Source organism: Anoplophora glabripennis, unplaced genomic scaffold (genome assembly GCF_000390285.2).
Source record: "Anoplophora glabripennis isolate ALB-LARVAE unplaced genomic scaffold, Agla_2.0 scaffold48, whole genome shotgun sequence".
Taxonomy (NCBI): Eukaryota; Metazoa; Arthropoda; class Insecta; order Coleoptera; family Cerambycidae; genus Anoplophora; species Anoplophora glabripennis.
Genome location: NW_019416270.1, coordinates 883246 through 908584, shown reverse-complemented (window position 1 = coordinate 908584; position 25339 = coordinate 883246). Strand labels below are relative to the sequence as shown.

Genomic DNA, 25339 nt, shown 5'->3' with positions numbered 1-25339 from the left:
ACAAGGTGAAATTTAAAAAATCTAAACTATTTTCATACATATTTCGCAAACGGGTGAAGCAATTTTTTTATAATTAGCGGATAGCAATGTGGAACTTTTAAGTAAAGACAAAAAAGTAATGTAAGTAGTTGCTAATTTTAGTTTTATTTATTACTTGTCAATTTTCTACTGCAGCTTTCTGAAATATTTTGGTAATGGTTTTGAGAATACTAAAAACGGATATTTACAAACGGCGAGAGTTTCTCATTGTCTCCAGACCGATTGATTGATGACGTCAGGGCTGGTTGATAACGTTGAGTGTCAAAATTTAAAATAGCTGATGCTGATTATGACAATAACATCTTCCGGCCCAGATACCACCTTTCTTAGGTCATTCAACTCTCAATGAATTTTAGATGAACAATACCTACCTATATGTATAAGGGAAGACATTTTGAAACTAGTTCCGGAAACATTTAAAAGCTTAATATTATGTATTAATTTTGGAAATTACCAATATAGCTGCAAATTTAGTAGGCTGAAATGCTCAAAATACTAAGCTCCATTAATTTTAATAATTCTTAATTAGGCCCATACTCCCAGCCCAGCCCAGCCTTCACTGCGCTACTGAGGAACTGTTGCGGCTACACAGCCGGATGACGCATTCCGTTCAGTTCAGTAACTTCGTAACTAATTTTTGTAGAAGTAGGTGGAAATTTTCTAGTTGGAGACCGGTCGCTGCGTCGCTAGCTCACGTGTTCGGAACGCTTCTGATAATTTTAAATTTTATTGAACAATTTGTTCTTATTATCTACGTGATTTTATTGTTTACTCACCAATATAAATGTATAAACCCATCAGCACGCAGTTTTTGTGACTGGTACCGCTGGTACCTTTATATATACCTTTTTCAGTATTGTGCCGCTCATGATACGATTTTGTGCGCGAAGATTTACTTCTGTCGATCAAACCTAACCTAACGATTTTCTGAATTTTTTAATTTCGAGAACCCGATTAATTACCATTATTAAATGGTGGGAAGTGGAATGGGAGATAGAGATTGGAGGCCTTTTATTTATGGTGGGATTGCATCGTGTGTTGCAGAATTCGGTAGGTTAATTGAATCATAAAAAAAAACATGTCCCAATATTTTTTTAACAGGTACGTTTCCTATCGACACTACGAAGACTAGGTTGCAGATACAGGGGCAAAAGCTAGACAAGAAACATGCGAAGGTCAAGTACAGTGGTATGATCGATTGCTTTTTTAAAACTGCAAGGCAAGAAGGATTTGCATCACTTTATTCAGGGTAAGCTCATTTATTTTTAGTTGGAGCACAAACTAGTATATGCATTGTTCAAATACATAGAATGTGACTTTTTCACAAGGGGAATTTAATTGGTTCAAGGAATATAAATAACTTGGCATTATTGCATGTGTTATTTGTTTACTAAAATACTAACACAATTAACTTCAAGTAGTAAAGATTTAATGTTAAAGTAAATATGTTGAACAATTTTAGAATTATTTAATTATACCTACCGTTTTCTTCAATATGGAAATAAATAAGTCTGTTAATATTAATTAAGTACAGCTGCGGACTGAAAAAGTTTCCAATCTAAATTGTTAAAGGGGTTGTAAGAACTAAAATAATAAAACCCAGTTTTATAAATTATGATTTTTTATTGCCTATGGGGTACCTATAGGGTTGCCAGATCTCCGGGTTTGACCCGGAGTCTTCGGATTTTGATGGTACATCTTCGGTCTCCGGGTTAACATGTCATTTCTCCGGGTTTCCTGGAAAAATCGTGATTTCTTCTCCATATTTCCTGATTCCGTTGTGTTTTTTTTTTAGACATCAACTATTTTCCGCTTCAGGTGTGTCCCGAAGTAGAGAGGTAGATATTTTTTTTTTAGAGATCGATTTTTTTGAAATCAATTTGGTTTTTTTAGTCATCTATTTCTCTGGGTCTGTCATGAAATAAATCTGGTAACCCTAGGTACCTATCTTCCAAATATTATGAAGTAAATATTTCAGAAATACCTAACTGTATTCCATATTAAAAAAGTTAATTAGTAATAATAATAGCATGTAATCTTCCTACAGATTTTCTTTTGAGCAGATATTGTTTGGATAATGAGTATAAATTTATAATTACAAACTATAAAAGAAATACAAGTACATTGAGGAATAAATATTTTCTGAATTGGGAAATTAATTTATCGATTTCAATTATTTTTTTAACTATGCAAGTAATCATCTCGAAGGCTACTTATTATTTGGCAATAATTTGTTAAATTTTAAGATACATATACAGTATTTAATATTGAGTACATTTAGCAAGATACCCAAAGTGAAAGTAGCAAATTCCTCTGATTTGTAAAACGTAAAAAAAATCGTGTTTATTTACTGTTTCATCCAATTATCTAGCATTTTAATCCTATTTTTCAGTATTTGGCCGGCAGTATTAAGACAAGCTACTTATGGTACCATCAAGTTTGGTACTTACTACTCACTAAAAAGTATTATCTTAGAGCATAATAACGGTAAAGAAAGTATTTCGGTAAATGTTGCTTGTGCTGTGATAGCTGGTGCTTTTTCAAGTGCTATTGCTAACCCAACGGATGTATTGAAGGTGCGCATGCAAGTAGCCGGCACCAACGGTAATGCTAATATCGGACTTGTAGACTGCTTCAAGGACGTATATACTCACGAAGGAATCTCAGGCTTATGGAGGGTAAGTCACTAGAGAGTAAATTTTAATATAAATACTTAAAACTTATTTCATAAACGATATTTTTAAATGGTATATTTCTAAGTGCATGTACAGGGTGATTCACTATATTGTGACCTCTCCTTTAACTTTTGTTTTAAGAGTTAAAAAAATTTAAAATACAAAAGTTCCACGATTTTTTATGAATTTTTCGAAATTGATATTTGAAAAACTAATGATGTCCAAACTAAATGGCCGCGGATGTTAACTTTGTTAATTTAAATGGAACACTGTATATTTTTCCATATTTGGGTAGAACGTTCCCTGTCGAGCATAGTCATGTAGGATTTGTTGGGCCCATCTCTAACAATAAGCGAGATACTATTAAAATCAGAAAATAATGTTTTTTTATTAAAAAATAAGATATCTTGTAATTGTTAGACCTCTTTCAGGCACTTCTGCCTTTTTTCCAAGTACGTAAGGATTTACAGATTTAGTTGTTATCGGACCAAAATAGGTCCAAAATGCGTTCAGGTATTCTAACTAAATCTCACTGATTAGGCTGTGAGAGGCCTAATTACTCATGGACAATGTTATATGGTAGGCCGTAACAATTATCAAACAAATGACATTACTTGTCACTGTCACGGCCTACCATATAACATTGTCCATGAGTAATTACGTCTTGCACGGCTTAATTAGTGAGTTTAGTTAAAATACCTATATGCATTTTGAACCATATCACTGCCCGATATGTCAAAATATATTACAACTAAATTTGTAAATCCTTAGTAATTGGAAAAAAAGCAGAAATACCTGAAAGAGGTCTAACAATTACAAGATATCGTATTTTATTATTAAAAAACCTTCCTCTTTTTTTAATAGTATCTCGCTTATTGTTAGAGATGAACCCAACAAATCCTATATGACTACACTTGACAGGGAATGTTCTATCCAAATATGTAAAAATATACAGGGTGTTCCATTTAAATTAACAAAGTTAACATCCGTGGCCATTTTGTTTGGACTTAATTTGTTTTTCTACTATCATTTTCAAAAAATCCATGAAAAATCGTGCTACTTTTGTATTTCACATTTTTTATAACTCTTAAAAACAAAAAAGTTAATGGGGGGTGTCAAAATATAGTGAATCACCCTGTACTATATGATATTATTTCTTAAACCCATCTCCAAGATGTCTCAAAATTCAGTGGTTTTAGACCCTTGGATCATTAAAACTTTTTTATTAAAATGATCCAAGGAAAATAACCACCTCGACCTAGGAAACACAAAAAACTGTTTTATTATTTTTTTCCTATAGGTCCAATTGATTTTTCAGATATAAATAGAATTGTATTTGTTTTAATGAGTATAACTTTGTAAATAAATTTTCAAGTTTATCCATGTTTCAGGATATTGAAATCTTCATATTGAAAATACTTATTTCTAAAATCACATAATAGAAATAAATATTTTTAAAATATTTGTCTAAAGTTATATCATTACTATTTTCTGCTAACCACTTAAGTATGTCTTGAAGTATTTACATGTAGAACAATTCAATAGGAATTTACAATAAATATGTTTATTGTAATCCTGATAATAATAAATTTACAGGTTTGTGGCTTTATTTCTCTTTTCAGGGTGTGAATCCCACTGCCCAAAGAGCTGCTGTAATAGCCGCTATAGAGTTGCCAGTCTATGACTTATGTAAAAGTCGCTTGATGAACTTGCTTGGTGATAACGCATCTAATCATTTCATGTGAGTGTTTCCAAGATTCTTAATTCACTTTTAATTAGCGAGTATAATTAAAAACCATTTTTATTGCTATTATTACACAATAAAGCTTATTGGGTTGATAAATTTTGTTAATACCTATTCGGTTATTTATTCAAAAGTTTTCCGCTATTCTGTGTAAAACCATAACATGTTTATTTAATTTTTTAATTGCTGTTAAATTGTTGCGATAATCCTATATTTCCACTGAAATAAAATCAGCGTGTCATTTATGTTTACTTGGTCAGAAATGTCTGACACGCAAATAATTATTGCGTTCGCTCTATTTAGATAATGCAAAAATTCCTATTTATGTTTTGAAATATGTTTCAAAATGTTAGTTTAAAACTAAATTATCTACTGAATTTATAAGAATTTTGCCACATTGAAAGGGAAATTTATTATTTTACTTTTATTTTTTTCATTGGATTTAAATAATTAAAAAATTAACAAATGTTAACATAAAAATTAAGAAAATTGTTTTTATAATTTTCGAATAAACGACCAGGCTTAATTTTTTTTAATTTCCGAACTCTTGAAAATGTGGCAAAGCAAAATGTGTTTAAAGGATATTTTCTGCCTTTAGTATACGTATTATCGTTTTTTTTTCAGTTCTAGTCTTGTTGCCAGTTTAGGGAGTGCAGTTGGTTCTACACCGATAGACGTAGTACGGGTAAGTTCATTTAGACAATCTTGCTTCTATATTTAAATAAATCCTATCCTTGTTTTGTGTGCTAAATATAAATTGTGTAATTTATGTTTGCTGGTGGTAATGTGATAACCTCAGAATGTCAGAAAAGCATTAAAAAGTACAAATATTGAAAAAATTAGTGGAAAAATAATCTCTAGGGGAATACATTTCTACACAAGAAGTGATGAAATATCGTTTCTCAGTATTGCATTGCTATTATTGCAGTAATAGAACGATTTCTTAAAATCAAATTTTTTTTTTTGTGTCTCGTGAAAATATGTTAGTTTATCATGTTTTAACCCTTTCGCTGCGCAATACGTCTAAACGTAGCTACCGCGCCGTGCGCGAAAGTTTATCGCGTGTGAATATATACGTCTGGAGCAGTTAGACCACTTATAGTTTTACATTATGTTGTGCTAAATTATGATTTACGATATATTTTACGATTTTATTTTGAATAAAATACAGTATATGTACTAAATAGAAACTGAAAGAAACATGAACAATCTTGGTATTATTACCAGTACCTCTTTCCATAAAAATATTTGTCACAATCGGTATAAGCCCGCCTGCAAAAATTCGCCTTACCAATTGCAATAACCGAGTCACAATGTTTGAGCCCTAAAAATTTTTAGCGAATATATACGTCTGGAGCAGTGAAAGGGTTAAGAGCCCCCTCAAAAAATCAGCTCAAAAAAAATTTTTTTAGAGGTCGCCCAAAATTTTTTAAAATTTCCAAAATCGTCAAAAATATAATTTTTTTTTAAATTTTTTTTCTCGTTATTTTATCTTCTAGGTTGAAAAAAATCTCGATTCTGAAAATTTCAAATCGATATTTAATCAAAGGTCACTCATAATCGAAAATAAATATCAACGAACTAATAATTTTTTTTTATTGAATTTGAATAACAATAGAATAGAAATAAATTACGAGACACTTAAATTTTGAAAAAATTAAAAAATTGTAAATATTTGATACAGTGCGGTAGTAAATTTTGCCTCAAGAAATTTTGTAAGTGTCTCGTGATTTATTTCTATTCTTTTGTTTATCAAATTCAATAAAAAATTAATTAGTTCGATGATGGTCGCACGAAAACATTTTAGGTACACTACTTTTAAAGTTAAAACAATTATGAGTGACAGTAGAAATTAAAATATCGATTTGAAATTTTCAGAATCGAAATTTTTTTCAACCTGGAAAATGATAAAAATAACGAGAAAGAGAATTTTAAAAAAATTTAATTTTTGATGATTTTGGAAATTTTAAAAAATTGAGCGACCTCAAAAAATTTTTTTGAGCTGATTTTTTGACGGGGCTTTTAAACATGATAAACTAACATATTTTCACAAGAGACAAGAAAAAAAAATATTCGTTTTTTTTGGGCCACCGTAATGTACGTATTTGTATTAATTAAATTTTAGATAGTATTTTGAATGAAATTAATAATTGTATTAGAGATGTTAGTGCCACTTTTTGATAAGAATCTGTCGGGCTTTATGATATATTGCTACTAATTATAATACTTATGAAATATTTCATCTGATGCAAAATAATTTTAATTTTGGCAGTAGACTTTATCGTAAAAGTAATGAGATTTGGCAAAATGATATCAGTTTAATTAAACTCTTGTCTCGATCCCAAATATCTGTCTAGACACTTCGATATTAATGGATACGTAATCATCCGGATTAGATTAAATTCATTTCATTCATTAAAAACTAGACTAATAGACTAGAAAAAATAGACTAATAACAGATGTCCACCTCGTGTACATTATGTAAAATTTTAGGAAAACCATCTTGTTTTAACAGTACTCAAAGTAATAATTTTATGAATTTGAATACAGAGGGTGTCTCAAATTATGGGTTATTAACGTAAAAGTAAAGTAAGAGATTGTTAAATATTTTTCATTTAATAGACCCTAAGAATCTGCATATTTGTGCTGAAAATAGCAAATTCTAACTATGGTACAATTTTTTTAAGTACCAATATTTGAATAATTGTATTAGCAATTTTTGTGTCTGAAACTGTCACTTTTCTCTCCACTAAATACTTCCATATCAATTTTTATAAAGATCTATTTATTTTTAAATTATATACAGGCTGTATCACGAAGAGGGCCCAGTAGGATTAACACAAAAAGTAGTCAAAATTGAAATCTGTAAATTTGTGTACAGGGGTTTATCAAAAAGATCTATTCAATGAACATAGTTTCATCTTTCTCACACTTTCGGTTATACCGGAAATCATCATCAACTCTGTTATTTCAAATGGAACATTCTGTATATTTTTGCATGTTTTAATTCTACGGTAAATTCTAGATTAATTTTATATAAGGTACTATAGGCTGAAATGTGACAGTTTTTAAGTTATTATCAATTTTCGAAAAAAATTGAGGGATGTAAGTGATTTTTGAAAATAGAATAACTAGACATTTTGCTTTATTTATTAATAAAATTTGGCATGGATCATTTAAAAGCAATGGAATTCATCCAGTTTATATCAAACTTGCAAAAATTCATACAGAGTGTTTAAGAATGTGTGGCCAATATTGTGACATTAAAGTTGAATTTACTCAAATATTTCAAATGGTACACCCTGTATATTATTACATTAATGGATGCACAATCTACGGAATTGAATAATATATGGTGTCGGATTAAATGAACTGTAATTTTCATTATCGTTATACCTTCATCAAAAACAATAATTTAGTACCTATATTAAATTAGAAACAGCGATGCTTTAAATAAACCCACCAACTTGTAGATTTTTCTGTGTTGAAATCAATAATTTCCAATTTACACAAAAATTGTTAACTTTGGGTATGGGGAACTATAGTGTATCATTTTAAAGTAAATTTAATTCTGCATCCATTAATGCAATAATATACAGAGTATACCATTTAAATTATCCATGCCAAATTTCATTAATAAATAAAGCTAAATGTCGGAGTCATTCTGTTTTCAAAAATCACTTGCATCCCTCAATTTTTTTCGAAAATTGATAATAACTTGAAAACTATTACAATTTGGCCTGTAGTACCTTATATGAAAATAGTCTAGAATTTGCCGTAGAATTAAAAAATGCATAAATATACAGAGCGTTCCATTTGAAATAACAGAGTTGATGATGACTTCCGGTATAACCGGAAGTGCCAGGAAGAAATTTTCAGATTTCAATTCGGACTACTTTTTGCCTCTTCGTGAAACACCCTGTATACCATTCCCAGCACATTTTAATTAATTCTGATTTACTTTTTACTTTATTTTTCAAATATTTTATTTTCTGCGTTGTTTAAATTAGTCTTCAATTAATCCTTAACAATACCATTGTTGTTAGATAGATACTGATATGCTGTGAGGCTACACTTGGAACAAAATTTAAGTATTTCTGTTGAAAGTTATTTTAAACATGTATGTGTGCACAGATAAAGAAGATAAGAAATATAGCATTATTTAAAAAAATATATATTTTTAAGAAAAATATGAAATTAGTACATGATTTAGGTACATTATTTTAGTTATATTTATTTTATAGAGAAAAAAGGAAAAGGTGGGAAAGGAGGAAAAACAGTATAGGCAAAAAATATAATATTTAAGACTTTGTATAAAGCTGAAAAATAAAGTAAATAAACAAAATAAGTACAGGACTAAAAAGTATATTTTTAAAATTTTTTTAATACCTTTAAAATAGATTAAAAAATGGAAGACTTAATAAAACATACATTTTTTTCGAGAAATATTGTACATTTGAACAGAAAGTCTACCATACTGTTAGCTTAGATAGCAAAACCCTTTAGGTATAACAGTAATTTTGAGGAAGCATCCTAGTAGAATATGTAAAAAATATATAGTGTTCCTTAAAACAAAACTATTTGTTGTATTTTTCATTGTCAAATTTGCAAACATTGGTTAGTGATTTTTTTTATTTAAAATCTGACTACACCATTGAATTCTACAGACCTTTAAATTGGTTTTTATCATCTCTGTTCTACCCAAATGAAGTGACCACTATATGAAATCATAAATAAATTAAATAAACACAAAATTAATTTTTTGAACATTAAATTCAATTTCAAATTAAACATAATTTTCAGTTTTAATGACTGAAACATTTCATTTTATTTATGAACAAAAAAATGTAAATAATGACAAGGTCACACAACACAAAATTGTAGTCTCGCTCTAAACTTGCTTTCAAACCTTTTTGTATGCATCGCGTTGGAATATTTTTCATAACTGTTTTTAAATGTTTGGAATGAAACTGCAAGCGTCAATTATTCTTCTTCCCCTTCTCTGTTGTCTAGATATGCTCTATATACTTTTAGTTTGAGTGTATAATTTATTTTATTTACTTATATAGACTTTAGGAAGATCACAGAAATATGAAAAATTGGTAGTGAATATTTGTTCACACAATTGGTACAAATCTAATTGAGTGGGTGCAGATTCTAATGGCATAGTCACATTTTAAATAAAAAAAAATCAACGCCTGTTTTACAAAAATGTTTCCATTTGAAATAGGTCACAAACATATCTCTGGAGAAAAATTGGAGAATAAATGACATTTTGCAATACTTTCGGAAGACGGCCCAAAAGAAAATGTAACACTTGTAGATTGAAAAATACACAATAATCCATGGATCTAAAATAATACATTATATTTCAAATAAAAAATTTGCTTATAACCCGCATTTTTCTTATGAAAAGGTGGTTTCAGTTAAATTTGCTGAAATGTTAGGTTTAGGTGTTAACCTGCTGATAAAAAGTCTCCATTGGCGCAATATTCAAAAGCTCATAGTTTTCGAGTTATGTTGACTTCAGAGTAATAACTGTATTCGAAGGGGTAAAAATATTATTTAAGTAATATTTTTGGCCATTTGCATTTGCATTACCCAAGGTTACAAAATCGGCCCAACACCTCTTTGGGGTGGCGTTTTTACCGTTAAACTGTTACCCAAAAACTACTTGTATGTGTAAAAATGGTTGAGTTTAGCCCTGAATCATGATTTGGTTATTGTGTGCATTAATATGTGACAGATACATATGTGTATGAAAGAAATAATAAAATATTTAATTTTTTATTACAATTTATAGAAATCCAATAGGTTTTCATGCCATCACCTAGAATAGTTGTAACGGAAATCTGCAGTTTCGAACATAGTTATTGCCCTGAAGTTAACGTAATTCAAAAACTATGAGCTTTTTGACATTCCGCCAATGGAGACTTTTTATTGGCAGGTTAAGAGTTGTAACATATTAAAATTTCAGCGAATTTAACAGAAACCACTTTTTCGTAAGAAGTCCTTTTCTAGAAATGTGCACAAAAAAAATTACAGCTAACTTTTTATTTATTTTTTGTTTTCTGTAAGTGGCTATTTTTTTCAGACTCGACTTATGAACCAGCGCAAGTTGAAGAAAAGCGGGGGACCATTACCGTCTCACATTTACATTGGAACAGCAGATTGCTTTATTCAAACATTCAAAAACGAAGGATTTTGGGCATTTTACAAGGGATTTATTCCGACCCTCTTTAGAATGGGCCCTTGGAATATAATATTTTTTATAACTTATGAGCAGCTTAAGCAACTGTATTAATTTATTTCTGACTGCACCTTGTGACATTTATGACTGTTTATTTATTTGTGTACCAGTAAAATTGTGTCTTTTAAATTATCACTATTTATTGAATATAAAAATGTATATATTACACTGTATAAAACTTGATAATAAATGTTGCGCCAATATTTTGGTTTTATTAAAGTGCTTTTCTGTTGGAAATGTCCTTACCTCCAGCATTTTTGATTTAACAACATATTTTATGACATCATAAACCAAGTTTAGTTAACACTGTTTAATACTTGTTATTTTAGTAATATACATTAGATCGTCAATTTTACACGTATATTTATGCAATAATTACAAAAATTATCCTATTACATATAATGTTAACCTAGTCCCTATTTGTGAAGATTTAATTGGCATTCATATGCCAAACTTTTAGAGGTGATTTAATAAAATAATTATTTACATACGATTCAATTCGATCTACTCTATTTCTTCTAAACTAGTTTTTGAGATAGTATTGGAACATTTTCCTCCTCGATGAGAAAACGTATAAAATGAAGGAATGTTTCGAAATGTCTCCCAAGATTTATCCTCCAATTCTGCAGATGCTTTTATTTCTTTAAAATCACCTGCTACGTGAAGTACTCCATACATTATGATAAATAAACTAATCAAGGCTTGTATAGTTATCTGAAAATGAATAACTTGAAACATAACTTAAGAATAGGGAGTAAATACGTACATCATGTGGTAAATATGCAAAATCTAACTCATTTAGTCTTAAGTATGACCGATCTGAAAAGAGTTAAATACTTAAATATAAATGTTATAAACATTATAATAACCTACGTTGGGCTGCTGAATATGCTGCATGAAATAATGATAGAAATCCAATGGTTAAAATACTACGATGAATAAAAGTTGCTGGCATTTTAAAAAATATTGAATATTTTAACTTAACCTTTTTCTAATTGATGATTGATGTTTCTTTTTTTACCATAGAACATAAATGGAATTATAAGAAAGAGATTACAGTTGAGATGGGTGGAATTTGAAGTGAACCGGTTGCTGCTCAAAGATCTGTCCCGGGCTTCGAGCATATACTACAAGTCGTGCCATTATTCCATGGCTAGAAATTGGCTTCAATGATTTGGGATCTAGGGGGATGATTATCCCTCTTTATCCTGCCTCATCTCGTGTAGGCCTGGACAGCCTTCGTAGGTGAGCCCCATCCGTCTTCTACCCCGACCGCAAATGCGGCCGGTGTAGGCGCTTTGTGGGACCGGAAACTGTTTGCTTTTTAATTTATTTTCACCTTCATTAATTCTTAGTCTATCCAAAACTTTAAAAAATATCATAGGGCTATAGATAGTTGGACCTGTTCTATGATTGGAATATGTAATCCGATTTTGTAAAATATACTTAAAGGTTTTTCACTTTCTCTTTCTCATTCTGTTATTTGTTATCTCAATTTTCTCAATCTGTCAAAAATTGTAATGAAAAAATCACAAGTGTGAAATTGTTACTCGTTTCTAGATTCTTGTGTTGCAAACAAAGGGGAAAGTTCTAAAAATAGCCTGTATTTTTCCAAAATATATTACTTTTGTATTCTTTTCCTGATATTGAAAGGCCATGGGGGCTGTTTTAGGACTCTGTTCAGCAGCACAGGTAAAGTGACTAATGTTTATTAGCAAGACATTTTATGGATATCATGACATCATATAAAAATATTTTGTTAATTTCAGGTGGCTTGCTGTTGCGGCAGTGCTGCTTGTTCCTTGTGTTGTTCGGCATGTCCATCATGCAGAAATTCCACCTCTTCTCGTATAATGTATGCGTTAATGCTGTTACTGACTACCATTGCTGCCTGTATTACCCTGTCACCAGGATTGGAAAGTGCGTTAAAGAAGGTAAGTGTTTATATTTGAGGAAAGGCTGTGATGAAACGACATATTAGTTTACTAAAGTAGTGTCACTAGTACTACTAAATACTATTCAATTTTAGGTACCCTTTTGTAATAATGGTTCAGGAAGCTACTTACCAGATTCTGTTGTATTTGATTGTAATAAAGCTGTAGGATACCTAGCTGTATATCGCATATGCTTCATTTTAACATGTTTCTTTACCTTAATGGCACTTATGATGATAGGGGTAAAGAGTTCTAGAGATCCCAGAAGTGGAATACAAAATGGGTAAGTAAACAATATTATATGATCATTTAATTCTTATTTCTTACAAAAATCAATAAACGGATAAAATGGAACAAAGTATATACTGTTTTTCATCGATTCAGGTTTTGGGGACTTAAGTATCTTTTGGTAATTGGAGGAATAATTGGAGCATTTTTCATTCCTGAGGGCACCTTTGGAATCACTTGGATGTATTTTGGAATGATTGGCGGGTTTTGTTTTATATTGATTCAGTTAATATTAATTATTGATTTCGCACATTCTTGGGCCGAAGCTTGGGTTGGAAACTATGAGGAGACCGAATCCAAGGGCTGGTACTTTGCTTTAATAGGAATAACTATGCTGAATTTCGCTTTGAGCATTACAGGAATTGTCCTGCTTTATGTTTTCTTCACCAAGGTATGGAATACCTTTATTTTAATTTATATAAACCTTGTCAAAATGCACATTTTTTATTTGTTTTAGTCAAACGACTGCGATTTAAATAAATTCTTCATCTCCATCAATCTCATCTTCTGCTTCATAGTGAGTACTATCTCAATTCTGCCTTCCGTTCAAGACAAGCTACCCAGATCAGGTCTTTTACAATCGTCTGTTGTTACTTTGTATGTAACTTATTTAACTTGGTCTGCTGTTTCTAATTCTGCAAGTAAGTAAGTTCATTTAAACTTTGTGCCTTTTATTCATTTCTTTTACCCTTTTTTAGAGGAATGCAATCCTGGTTTGTGGGGCATATTTGGTGGAAAATCTTCTGGAAATAATAACATTGATATTATTGGTTTGCTCATATGGATGTGCTGTGTACTTTACTCTTCACTTCGTTCGGCCAGCAAATCTTCAAAAATAACCATGTCTGAAAATATGCTTGCAAAGGATAATGGAGCAGGTATTTATTTTTATATTATCAATTATTTATGTTTTAGTTAGGTCTTGCTTAAGTACTTCTTATGTGATTGTGCTTGTGCCTTGTTTGTAACTGCATTTTTTTTTGTTAGCGATTACATTCACACATTTAAAAATTATTAATTTAGTAATTATACTGTGTGTAACTTTGTATGGGGGCCATATTTATATGGAAACTACCATTGATTTTTAAAAACATGTCATAAGTTTGTTTTTTGAAATTCCATTGTGATAACTGAATTTTTTTAATCTTTTTCTTTGTAATTTTATTATTTTTTTTAAATTTTTTTGGGTATTCTGCCACCTGTGAAAAAATTTTTTTAAGAACGAAATGAACCCTTGGTCAAGGGTTATTTTTATGAGAATAGTTTTGCCTAATAATATCTCACTGAAAAAAACCGACGAAAAAAAACACCACTTTAATGACAATAATGACTTCGTTTTAGTTACTTTTGACAGTTTAAATTTATTTTGTTTTAAGTTCGGAAGACAAAAATACAGGGTGTCCGGAAATTAATGCAACAAAATTTGGTGATAGATTCTTAAGACAAATTTAGGGGACCCGTATTTTTTCTTTTTGCCAAGTGGCCGTTTCTTTTGGAGTTACAGCCACCTCAAATCTGCCCCTAAGAATAGAGTTTTTTATATCTCAGAACCCTGTTGAACGAGAATCACTAAATTTGGTACACAAGGGTTTTATGACATGTGGAATCTGATAGTACTACGCTTTTTGGCGGGGAACCCCCTTAAGACACTTTTTGTGGGTCCCCTTGTCTTTGGAACCAAAAAAATTTGGTCGCAAATTTGAATTTCTTATTAATTATTAGTTAGGTAAAAAGCCATTGAATTTAGACTTTTTTGTCTCGATATTTTTCTCGTAAAATTTTTGAGGAAAATGGAGAAACACGATATGCATTTGATCACATTTTGAAATTTTTCTTGAAAACATTGCGTTTTACAAAATTAATAGACAAAAAAAGTGTCTAAATTTAATGGCATTATAGCGGACTAATACATTTTTAAAAATTTATATGTGCGACCAAATTTTTTTGGCTCCAAAGCCAAAGGAACCCACGAAAAATTGTCTTAAGGGGGTTCCCCGCCAAAAAGCGTAGCACCATCAGATTCCACATGTCATAAAACTCCTGTGTACCAAATTTAGTGATTTTCATACAACAGGGTTCTGAGATATAAAAAAAAGATTATTCTTAGGGGCGGATTTCAGGGGGCAAAAATAAAAAATAAGGGTTCCCTAAATTTATCTTAAGAATCTGTGACCAAATTTTGTTGCATTAATTTCGGGACACCCTGTAGCTTTTCGGAACTTTAGGAACTTTTTGAAGCGATAAAGTGATGTTTTTTTTGTGTTTTATACTTGTCTGCTTTTTTTCAATATATTTTTGTTAGGCAAAACTATTTTAAAAAAAAATAACCCTTTTGTTGCAAGGGTTCATTTAATTAATTTTTTGGATTTTTTCACAGGTGGCAAAATACCCAAAACTAAAATGAAAACTGCCACAAATAAGCAATTTCGGACTAAATCATAATTTGATGTGGAGGCCCAAATAACCCTGCGTTCCAACCGCGAATAATTGTTATATTTGATCCTTTTTTTATTCATATACATGTTTTTTTTTTCATATTATCACAGAAACTTAACAGTAATGACACACCAAAATTATTTAGCATATTACAGACACCTCATAAACCAATAAACTAAAAACTATAATAAATGAAGTACCTACTTAGTAATATATTCAGTCTTCTCATTTTTCCGAATAAGTTGTTTGTATTTTGACTATCTACCACTTTGTTGTCATACCATATTAGGTGTATTAATAAATGCATGATATGTAAATCATGTTGGAGGTCATTAACACTGAAATTCACGAACTAAACACAGTGCATTAAAAAATATTTTAGATCTAGTAAGTATTTTTATTTATTTATTTTTGTGTACATTATATAAAACAGCAAACATAATTATTTTAAAACATAAATTGGTTTTACTTATAATTTGACAAAAAAAAATTGGTCGCAATATTATACAAAAGCAATCTGTTTTCACAAAATTATTTTCCATCTCGGTTTCACTTTTTGTCACTTTGACATCTAATTGATTCGGAAAGGTAACAACAGGAAACACTTATAAGGGTGCACGTACAACCGAGTTCAGGAGCTACCCAGTGGTGGGGGTAGACAAGAATTTAAGTACAATTTAAAAACAAATTATAACTGGACTAATTATTCAATTTTAAAAAATATAAATTTGCGAATAGTAGGTATTCTAGGGAATGTGTACATAACATATTAATATTCCCTTACAAAACTGACTCCCACTTAAAGTTACACCCTGTATATTATATTGAAAATAACCACAAACTAAACAATTTTTGATAAGTGTGCACTACATTATAAACCTAAATAATTTTTATGCATGTTCAATACTAAGTACATTTTTCCGTAAATACTCATAGGTGTATGGAAGAAATAAACACAATACAGCTTGCCATTCATAACGCATGTTTGGTACTTGTATTTTGACCCATGGCATTATGTAGTGAATAGTTTTGTTTGACGCTTTTTGTAAGGTGAAACATATAGGTAATTAATTATTTTTATTTTCTCCAACCAGTAAGAGGCAGTGGATCAGGAAATTTGGTCGAGAATGAAGGTAGGACTCAGTGTCTTAATTTATTTTACATATTCACTTAAGTTAAATAGGGGATAAGTTGATAGATTCACCATAATGCCTTGGATTAATTATATATTTTTTTCTTGTTTCTTATGTTGTATTTTTATTTTATTTCGTTATATGAAGAAGGATATACTCCTATCGCAGGTAATGATGGAGATGGTGGAGAGAGTGGAAGGAAAGTCTGGGACAATGAAGAGGAATCGGTTGCTTATAGCTGGAGTTTCTTCCATGTAATGTTTGCCTTGGCTACTCTGTACGTTATGATGACCCTCACCAATTGGTATAAGTAAGTAAAAACATTTTTTATTTTATTCAGAGCATTCACAAAGAATTGCACAAATTTTAATTTGTTTTGACTTTAACTGGGTCTAAAGGGCGTTATTTTTTTTATAGAAAATGTTTGTTTTTAACCATATTAACTTGTGCTAATAGTCCCCATTACCGTTTATGCTTCTGGGTAATTTTTGATTGTTCTAATGTTTCTGGTCACCTTGGTCTCATCGCACTTAGTCCTGCTCCATTTCATGTTTCAACTCTTTGAGGAAATGACTATTTTTGTAAATGAATATCATGATCTGTAGACCAGGATTAAGATTGTAGTGGCCCCAATACAAGTCTTACAAATGGGATAGTTCCCAACTTTTTATCTATACTATAAAATTGACGTTATTCATAAAATTCTTGTTGAAATGCAAAATCATTAGGTTCAAAGACATCTTTAGTGCCGTAGTGGTAGAGTTGGAGACAATTTTTGCATAAAATTCTCTACACTGTGCTTTGTGACTCCAACCTAATTCTACGAGTTGTAGAATTTTTGTTGATTGCAATATAATGTACTGCAGTGCATTCACAGAATAGTAACATGGATCTTTTGTAAAATCTCTCCTTGGTTTGATGCACATGTACTGGAAAACTTGTGTTACTCGTACTTCATACTACACATACTATATACATTTGCATTTTCTGTACAGCATCATATTTAATTATTGTCACTTTATTCTTAAGGATTAAAAGTTACCATTGTTACACTCTTACATCATAATTTTATGTAACCCGTTTGTATCTCCTGACGGAGCTGTTGAACTAAACTAAATACGATTCAAATGGTAGTGTAATAATCACACAAATGGCTCCATAGTCTTTCTCAATCTATCATGTAGATGATTACTGTCGAATTACTATTCAATTCCTCGCAGGTGTTACATACCTACAAAAAAAATTGGAAAATTTGCGTATCATTAAAATATTGAAGAGGTCTATGTATCATCGTATATACAGGGGAAATGGTAAGAGATATGAAGTAGCTTAAATGGGGGCAAAGTTGCATAATCAGGGGACCATGATGCCTCTAAAAATCAAGGCTAACATCATTAGTTTTCGAAATATTTGAGAAAAACCGAAATTTTGGAAATCGGTTTTTATTGCAATTCAGCCTTGTTTGAGGTGATATTGAAAAGAGAACACTTTCTCATGGCAACTTTTGCCCTTTATCGAAAGGCATAATCAATTTTTATATGTAACGATTTGTTTCTATCAACTTAATTTTTTTAAATACGACCCTGGAAATTTTATTACATTTTTTGCAAGCCTTCATGACGCCAAGTAAGGTGGCCCAAAAGAAAAAGGAATATTTCTCGAGGCAAAATTTACTACCACACTATATTTATAATTTTTTAATTTTTTAAAATTTAAGTGTGATTTATTTCTATTCTTTTGTTCATCAAATTCAATAAAAAAAAATTATTAGTTCGTTGATATTTATTTTTAGAGGTCGCTCGAAAACATAGGTACACTACTTTGAAAGTTAAAATAATTATGAGTGACCTTTAGAAATTAAAATATCGATTTGAAATTTTCACAATCGAGATTTTTTTCAACCTAGAAAATGATAAAATAACGAGAAAAAACATTTAAAAAAAATCAATTTTTGACGATTTTGGAAATTTTTAAAAATCTTGAGCGACCTCTAAAAAAAGGTTTTTTTAGTGGATTTTTTGAGAGGGCTCTTAAAACATGATAAACTAACATATTTTCACAAGAGACACGAAAAAAAATATTCGTTTTTATTTTGGGCCACCCTATTGTACTGCCTCAACCATAGCTAGATTCAGACGTTTTGGCTCAAAAAATTAATCTTCAATGTATTCGTTCCAAATTAATTCAATTTTCTTTTAGATTTCTATGTTTATTGAATTATCATACACTGTGTCATTAGACTCTGAGAAATTCACCTAGTTATTCAAACTATTGCCATCACGTTACAATAAAACGTTATTAAAATTTTAATCCCGAGCTCATAGTTATTTCTAGGGTTCTCGAGTGCTCAAAATTCAAACAAATTTTGATCTAATTATTTTCAGGATATTCATGCAAATACATCTGACATGCTCTTTCACAGTTGCGGTAACAAGTATAATAAATTCCGATCATATTAAGCTTATCTTCATTTTCAACATTTGCCAAAACGAAACCGTTTTTGAACATTTACTGTAATTTTTTAAAGAATAATATTCATTTGGAGTTTTGGTTGTTCATATGCATTTTTAAGAATTAGTTTGTCATTATGAAATTAAAATTGTAATAATGTTTTAATTTTGATGCAACAACTTATCGAATTACGTATGACTAGGTGATATGGAGATTAAAACTCTAATAATGTTTTATTATAACGTGTGATGGTAATAGTTTAAATAACTAGGTGGGTTTCACAGGGTCTAACGACACTTAAAGTGTACGATAATTCAATAAACATAGCAATCTAAATAAAAATTCTGAGATATTTGGAACGAATACATTGAAGATGAATTTTTCGAGACAAGACTTCTAAATTTGGTTCGTGCTGAGGCAGTACAGTATTGGAGGCTTGCAAAAAATGTAATAAAATTTCCAGGGTCGTATTTAAAAAATGAAGTTGATAGAAACAAATCGTTACATATAAAAATTGATTATGCCTTTCGATAAAGGGCAAAAGTTGCCATGAGAAAGTGTTCTCTTTTCAATATCACCTCAATTCGTATTTAAAAAAATGAAGTTGATGACGGTCCTGGAAAGACGAAACGTTACATATAAATATTGATTATGCCATTTGATAGAGGGCAAAAAGTTTACATGAGAAAGTGTTCTTCTTTGTTCAATATCACCACAAACATTGAAATGAAACAAAAATGGATTTTCAAAATTTCAGTTTTTCTCAAATATTTCGAAAACTAATATTAGCCTTGATTTTTTAGAGGCATAAAGTTGGTCCCCTGATTAAGCAACTATGCCCCTTTTTAAGCTACTTCGTATCTCTTACCGTTTCCAAGATCCCTGTAGTGAGAAGCGAATTTGTAACAGCCCCTATAGTTCCTAAGCTATAAGCCTTCGATTTTTTTTAAACATCAATTCTGGTAAGGCTACTAAAACGTCTCATAGCTTCACAAAAATTAGAGTTAAGGCCCCCCTAGACGATCAACCGTCAAGGTATTATATTGAAAGATTGCGCAATATATTGAGTGAAAAAATAGTTTGATTTTTATTGTGCAACGAGGGATATATTGTGTCGTCGGTGGGTAATATTGCGCGATATCTGTTCAGTTGTGTATCGAATGTAGTGCAGTAGTATTCATTTTTTCAGTTTCAGGGTTAACCATTTTCAGCAGTTCATCAAATGATGAACAGTCCAGTCGCAGAAAGTTTCGAAAATCACTTGGTTCACTTAGTCTTAGGTCACTTAACAAATTTTCATGAGTGTATTTTTTTTTTTTGTACCACTCCTTCATCCACCTGAACTTCTTTTTCTTCAAGCACAAAGCCAGTGCAATGGCCACACAGTTAATTTTCATGTCACTCAACAAAGTTGAAGTAAATTATTGCACAATAATAGTGCACCGTCTGGGGACATCTCTTAATATTATTGTGCAATATATTGCACAATAATATTGACCGTCTAGGGGGGGGGGGGGTCTTAATACTTACGTTTTTTTTTGTACTTGCTATGCTTGTAGTTCTGTATTTCAGTTACCAGTGCCATAGGTATTGGGAGGTCAGCACTTTCGTTAAACTATAACTTATGCTGTTATTATGATTTTTTTTTTAAATATATCTGAATAATTACTATTTTATTTTCTTAGATTTTGATATGAATTGTTTTCAATGTTTATGAAAGTGGCTGACTCATTTGTATCTACACTGCATTTGAAATGCATAATTATTGGGCTTTATTTTCTGTGTAGTAAATGTAGTATTATATTAAAAAAAATGATTTTTATTATTAAAGCATTTGAAAGCCTTTGCATTTTTGAAGCAAGTTTTACCTGATAACTAGTAATAGATATAATTATTTTCTTCCAGACCAAATTCCAATCTTGAAACCTTCAATTACAATGCAGCTTCTATGTGGGTGAAAGCAATTTCCAGCTGGCTCTGCTTGGCTCTGTACTCCTGGACCTTGATAGCTCCAGTTGTCTTGAACGACCGTGAATTCAATTAAATTGTTGTAAGAACCAGTAAATAATCTTATAACTCGCTTGGCGAAATATCTATCAGCAAACATTGTATTGAATATTTACTGGAATTTGAAAAAAAAAGAAGTATATTTTTAACTTACCTTTCCAATTAGTTGTCTTGTTCTGAATGTGATTTTTTTTATATGTATATATCTGTTGTAAAATAGTTGCTTTTATCTTTAGTCTGATGTCGTCACTGCATTTGTGTGATATTCTAGATGTAAGGTTTTCCATTAAACCTATTTTTATTACCTATATGAGAATTAAAGGGTAGTGTTTTATATTTAGAAAGGCTATTTTAGTTCAAAATAGTTATAGAAGCTATTTGCTCTTTAAACTCAACTATCCAATATTGTATTTATGAAGTATTTACTCAATAAATTCATTTAAAATATTAGCAGTGTTGCCTCAATGTAGTAGCTTAATCTCTCACCAGATGGCGATAAAACATTTTTCCCTCGGTTGCAAACGTAACTTTCAAACTTCAAGGATTAAGCATTGGAGTTCTGTGTATTGTTATTATTCAAAGTCAACATGTCTCGACGTTTTTTCCAAAGAACAATTACTGTTTTGTTAAAAATGGCTATATATACAGGGTGTTGCGCTTAAATGTGATACAAGCCTGTAACTTCTTTAGGGTAAAAAAACTCTCTAACTATGATACTGCTGTTTTTATTAATGCAGTACATGGCCAACTAGGACGCGTTTTTTTGACGTCAAAACAGCTAATTGGTATTAGCGATTTTTTTCTCCAAAAAACAGATTACATATTCTCATTCAGCATCCCTTAAAACGTCTTATCAGCAGTTTCATCAAATTCGTTACATCTTCAGACGAGAACTTCATGATGTCCTAGTTGGCCGTGTATTGCATTAATAAAAACAGCAGTATTACAGTTCGAAATGGATTCTTGTTATGGTAAGTACTATAAACGTAAAACATGAGAAAATATAATATTTTATAATATTAAACACTGAGTTTTTTTAATAATTAAAATGAAAAAATGAAATGAGAAATTGAAAATATGTAAAAAGTACATAATTCTGCGGTCTGTTTTCAATAATTTTATAAGTTATTACCTTTCAAAATCACTTTTAACTTGCTGCGCCTAGCCACAGCTGCATTGCTGACACGTGTTTGAATAAGAGTTTTTAATGTCGTTTTCAGTATATTTAAAGTAAAAAGAATACGTAGAAGACGTAAGTATGAAGAAAAGTATACCGGGTGGCTCATTTTAATCGACGCACCCGAATATCTCTGTTGCTAAGTCGAATAAAAAACAATGTTCAGACAAAAGTTATTCAGGACAAAGGGGGTCACCTAACTGCAATAATAACTTTGACCTTGGTGTCAATTTTCAAGGTCATTTGAAGATCAAAGGTATTTTTTTTAAGGGAAACCCTATTTTTGACGTCGGATTCAGAAAAAGCGGGAAATTTTACGTCCTGAATGGTAGTTTAACAATTTTTAGAGTGACCCTGAAAAGGTCAAATCAAGGTTAAATATTGAAAATTCGTCCAAAAGCTGTTTTTTCGAATTCTTGGTGGTTTAGCTCAGGGGCCAATGACTGACCATTTTGACCTTAATGTCAAATATGAAAGTCATTTAGAAGCAGTGTTATTAAATAAAACATTTCACTTCTGTTCTTAATCTTACTTTTAGCGTTACTCAGAAACAACGACGTGGGCGTAGTAAGTTCTGTTTCCTTTGCGGTGCTTGTTTACCGTGGGTCCCCTTGCCTCTCACGTTTGGGGTGCTTGTTTACCGTGAGTTTCATATTTGACATTAAGGTTAAAATGGTCAGTCATTGGCCCCTAAGCCTACTAAACCACCAAGAATTTGAAAAAACAGCTTCGGGCTTCGACAATAGGGTTTCCCATTTAAAAAAAATACCTTTGACCATGAAGAGCAAGAAAATTTAATTGCCGACAGATATCTCATTATTTTGTAAACGGTTGTGGCAGATTTTCTAGATGATATACCTTTAGACAAACTAAGGAAGTGTTGGTAGCAATTAGACGGGGCTCCATCTCACTGTCGCAGTCAAATCAATCAACAGCTGACTAAAATGTTTGAAGATAGATGGATGAGACGCCTAGGACCGTGGAATTGGCCAGTGAGGTCTCCCGACCTCACTCCTTTAGATTTTTATGTTTGGGGAGTAATAAAGCAAAAAGTTTATTCTACACCCGTTGCTTCAAAAGAGGATTTGATTGCTCGATTACGAAGAGCGTTCCATGAATTGCCTGCAGCTGAAATAGCAAAAGCGGTGACTGATGGTGTTATCTCTAGAATCCACAAGTGCTTAGCTGTTAATGGAGGTCATATTGTATTGAACACTTATGACTTTTTTAAGTATTTTTTTTATCTTAGTGCAATATTATTACCAATATACATAATTAAAATTGTGTACTATGTATGAAGTTGATTTTTTAGAATTCTTCTTAACTTTATTCTGCTCATTGGAGGAAAATTGGGATATGTCTTATTAAAAACTGTAAATGTTCTGTTTAGAATTCCATTGCAACGTCGGTGAATAAATAATAATAACTGGTGACAGTTTAGTTGTTTGTTTTCAAGTTTTGCTAAAAATTCCACAGCTATCTTCGCAAGAAATTACATGATTTTCTATCACGCGCGCTCGCTATGGGACCTATAGCGTAGGGGGTTATGTGCACGGAAACGCTAGCAGGGGTCGGCAAGTAATTTTAGGTGGGGTCCGGATACTTTTGAAATTTTTTAACGAGGTCCAGAAAAAAATTCATATTTCTTACTAATTTTTTATTTTCATTTGCATTAAGAACTCAAATCAGTCACAATTGTAAAATACTAGAAAAAATTATAAGGGTGGCACTCAAACGTAAAAAAATATTTTTTAAATAATTTATTTGAGTAATTTATATTTTAAAAAAATTTTTGGCGGTCCAGTATTTTACCTTCCGTGGTCCGGATCTGGACCGCGGTCCGCCAGTTGCCGACCCTTGCGCTAGAGCGTTGCACTTGTGAAAATAACATCACACCGTTGTACTATCTGGCACTTTCCGTGCATATAACCTACGCTATAGGTCCCATACCATAACGACTCGCACTTGTGATAGAAAATAGTATGTGCAACTCGTTGGGAAAAGTTGCCATAGCGCCACTTGGGCGCTTTCCGCGTGGCGCTATTGGCAACTTTTCCTCACTCGTTACACAATGTACATACTATTAGGTGATTACACAAAACGTAGTAGATAACTTAAAAACTAGAAGAGATAGGTATAGGAACCCTGAATCGTTCGAAAGAGAATAAAATTGTGTATCAGAATATAGAAAAACATACAGGGTGTTCCTTTTACAAAAACCGACTTATGAAGGTTTGAAGTGAACTAAACTCGGCATTAAATTTCTATCACCTTGTATGCAATTAAGCTACTTTGAAAGTATGGATGGGAAGCTTAGGGGTCTAACTATCCTCCCTATAAATATTGTTGCTTATCTTTCTTATCATAAAATATACATGGTTTGAAGCTAGTCACTGTTTCTCTCCATTTTTTTGAAAAAAATTAAATATCTCGAAAACGGTTAATTTTAGGAATAGGGAAACTTCATAAAAGTCCACCTAAAATAACACGTAGAATCCAAAATTGCAATAATATATAGGGTGTTCCATTTAAAATAATGATGGCGATTTCCGGTATAACCGGAAGTGGTACGTGGACGCCATTATTTTAGTTGAGAAAACCCGAAAACCCAATCTCCCAAATTTTCAAAATTCAAATCGATGTAGTCTGAAATAATTCTAATGGGCTGTCACCGTGAGACACCCTGTAGTTAATGCATAAATTCATCCATATTTCAAATATATATCAAAATCCTTCAAGAGGAACCTCCATGGCACAGTACCCGCAAAAATAATAGGAATCCAACAACACAACGTAGCGCAAGTCTCGTTCAAATAAAAAGAATTCACTCCAATTTTCAACGATGTTTCAAATAATCTAGTCTTTCGAAAATTCTCTAGCCACGATGAAGAAGCCCTAAACTATATTGGACCATGCAGCAGGCTAACCGCGCGCCATTATTCTATGGCTAGAAATTGGCCTCAATGATTTGGGATCGAGGGGGATTATCCCTCTTTATCCTGCCTCATCTCGTGTAGGCCTGGACAGCCTTCGTAGGTGGGCCCCATCCGTCGTCTACCCCGACCGCAAATGCGGCCGGTGTAGGCGCTTTGTGGGACCTCCTTTTGTCCTGGCTGGGCCCCGCCGGCTAGGGCCCTTTCTTCTGGCGCTCTTCTTGCTTCGCCGGCTCGTCTGTGTAAACCCCGGGGGTAGTGTCATGTTTATG

The 25339-nt window shown here is 31.5% G+C and overlaps 3 protein-coding genes across 7 annotated transcripts; 2 read left to right on the top strand and 1 right to left on the bottom strand.

Annotated features, from left to right (window-relative positions):
* The first annotated feature begins 592 nt into the window (after nucleotides 1–592).
* LOC108904983 (mitochondrial uncoupling protein Bmcp) lies at nucleotides 593–10909 on the top strand. Its single transcript, XM_018707725.2, has 6 exons — nucleotides 593–1089; nucleotides 1141–1288; nucleotides 2432–2717; nucleotides 4337–4455; nucleotides 5083–5143; nucleotides 10553–10909. Exons 1-6 carry the CDS (start codon nucleotides 1011–1013, stop codon nucleotides 10760–10762), a joined length of 903 nt encoding a protein of 300 aa, XP_018563241.1. The 5' UTR covers nucleotides 593–1010; the 3' UTR covers nucleotides 10763–10909.
* Nucleotides 10910–11054: 145 nt separating this feature from the next.
* Nucleotides 11055–11716, bottom strand: LOC108904984 (membrane magnesium transporter 1). Its single transcript, XM_018707726.1, has 3 exons — nucleotides 11582–11716; nucleotides 11475–11527; nucleotides 11055–11422 (listed from the first exon to the last, which is right to left on the bottom strand). Exons 1-3 carry the CDS (start codon nucleotides 11661–11663, stop codon nucleotides 11213–11215), a joined length of 345 nt encoding a protein of 114 aa, XP_018563242.1. The 5' UTR covers nucleotides 11664–11716; the 3' UTR covers nucleotides 11055–11212.
* A 488-nt stretch (nucleotides 11717–12204) lies between these two features.
* LOC108904985 (probable serine incorporator) lies at nucleotides 12205–21404 on the top strand. 5 transcript variants are annotated; one of them, XM_018707728.1, is made up of 9 exons: nucleotides 12205–12400; nucleotides 12478–12642; nucleotides 12738–12925; nucleotides 13027–13321; nucleotides 13388–13571; nucleotides 13629–13808; nucleotides 16461–16499; nucleotides 16647–16809; nucleotides 20856–21404. In XM_018707728.1, exons 1-9 carry the CDS (start codon nucleotides 12365–12367, stop codon nucleotides 20992–20994), a joined length of 1389 nt encoding a protein of 462 aa, XP_018563244.1. In that variant the 5' UTR covers nucleotides 12205–12364; the 3' UTR covers nucleotides 20995–21404. The 5 variants fall into 5 exon arrangements, with proteins under 5 accessions (XP_018563244.1, XP_018563245.1, XP_018563248.1 ...); XM_018707729.1 differs by having other exon boundaries at nucleotides 16668–16809; nucleotides 20856–20994; XM_018707732.1 differs by lacking the exon at nucleotides 16461–16499 and having other exon boundaries at nucleotides 16668–16809; nucleotides 20856–20994.
* The last annotated feature ends 3935 nt before the right edge of the window (nucleotides 21405–25339 follow it).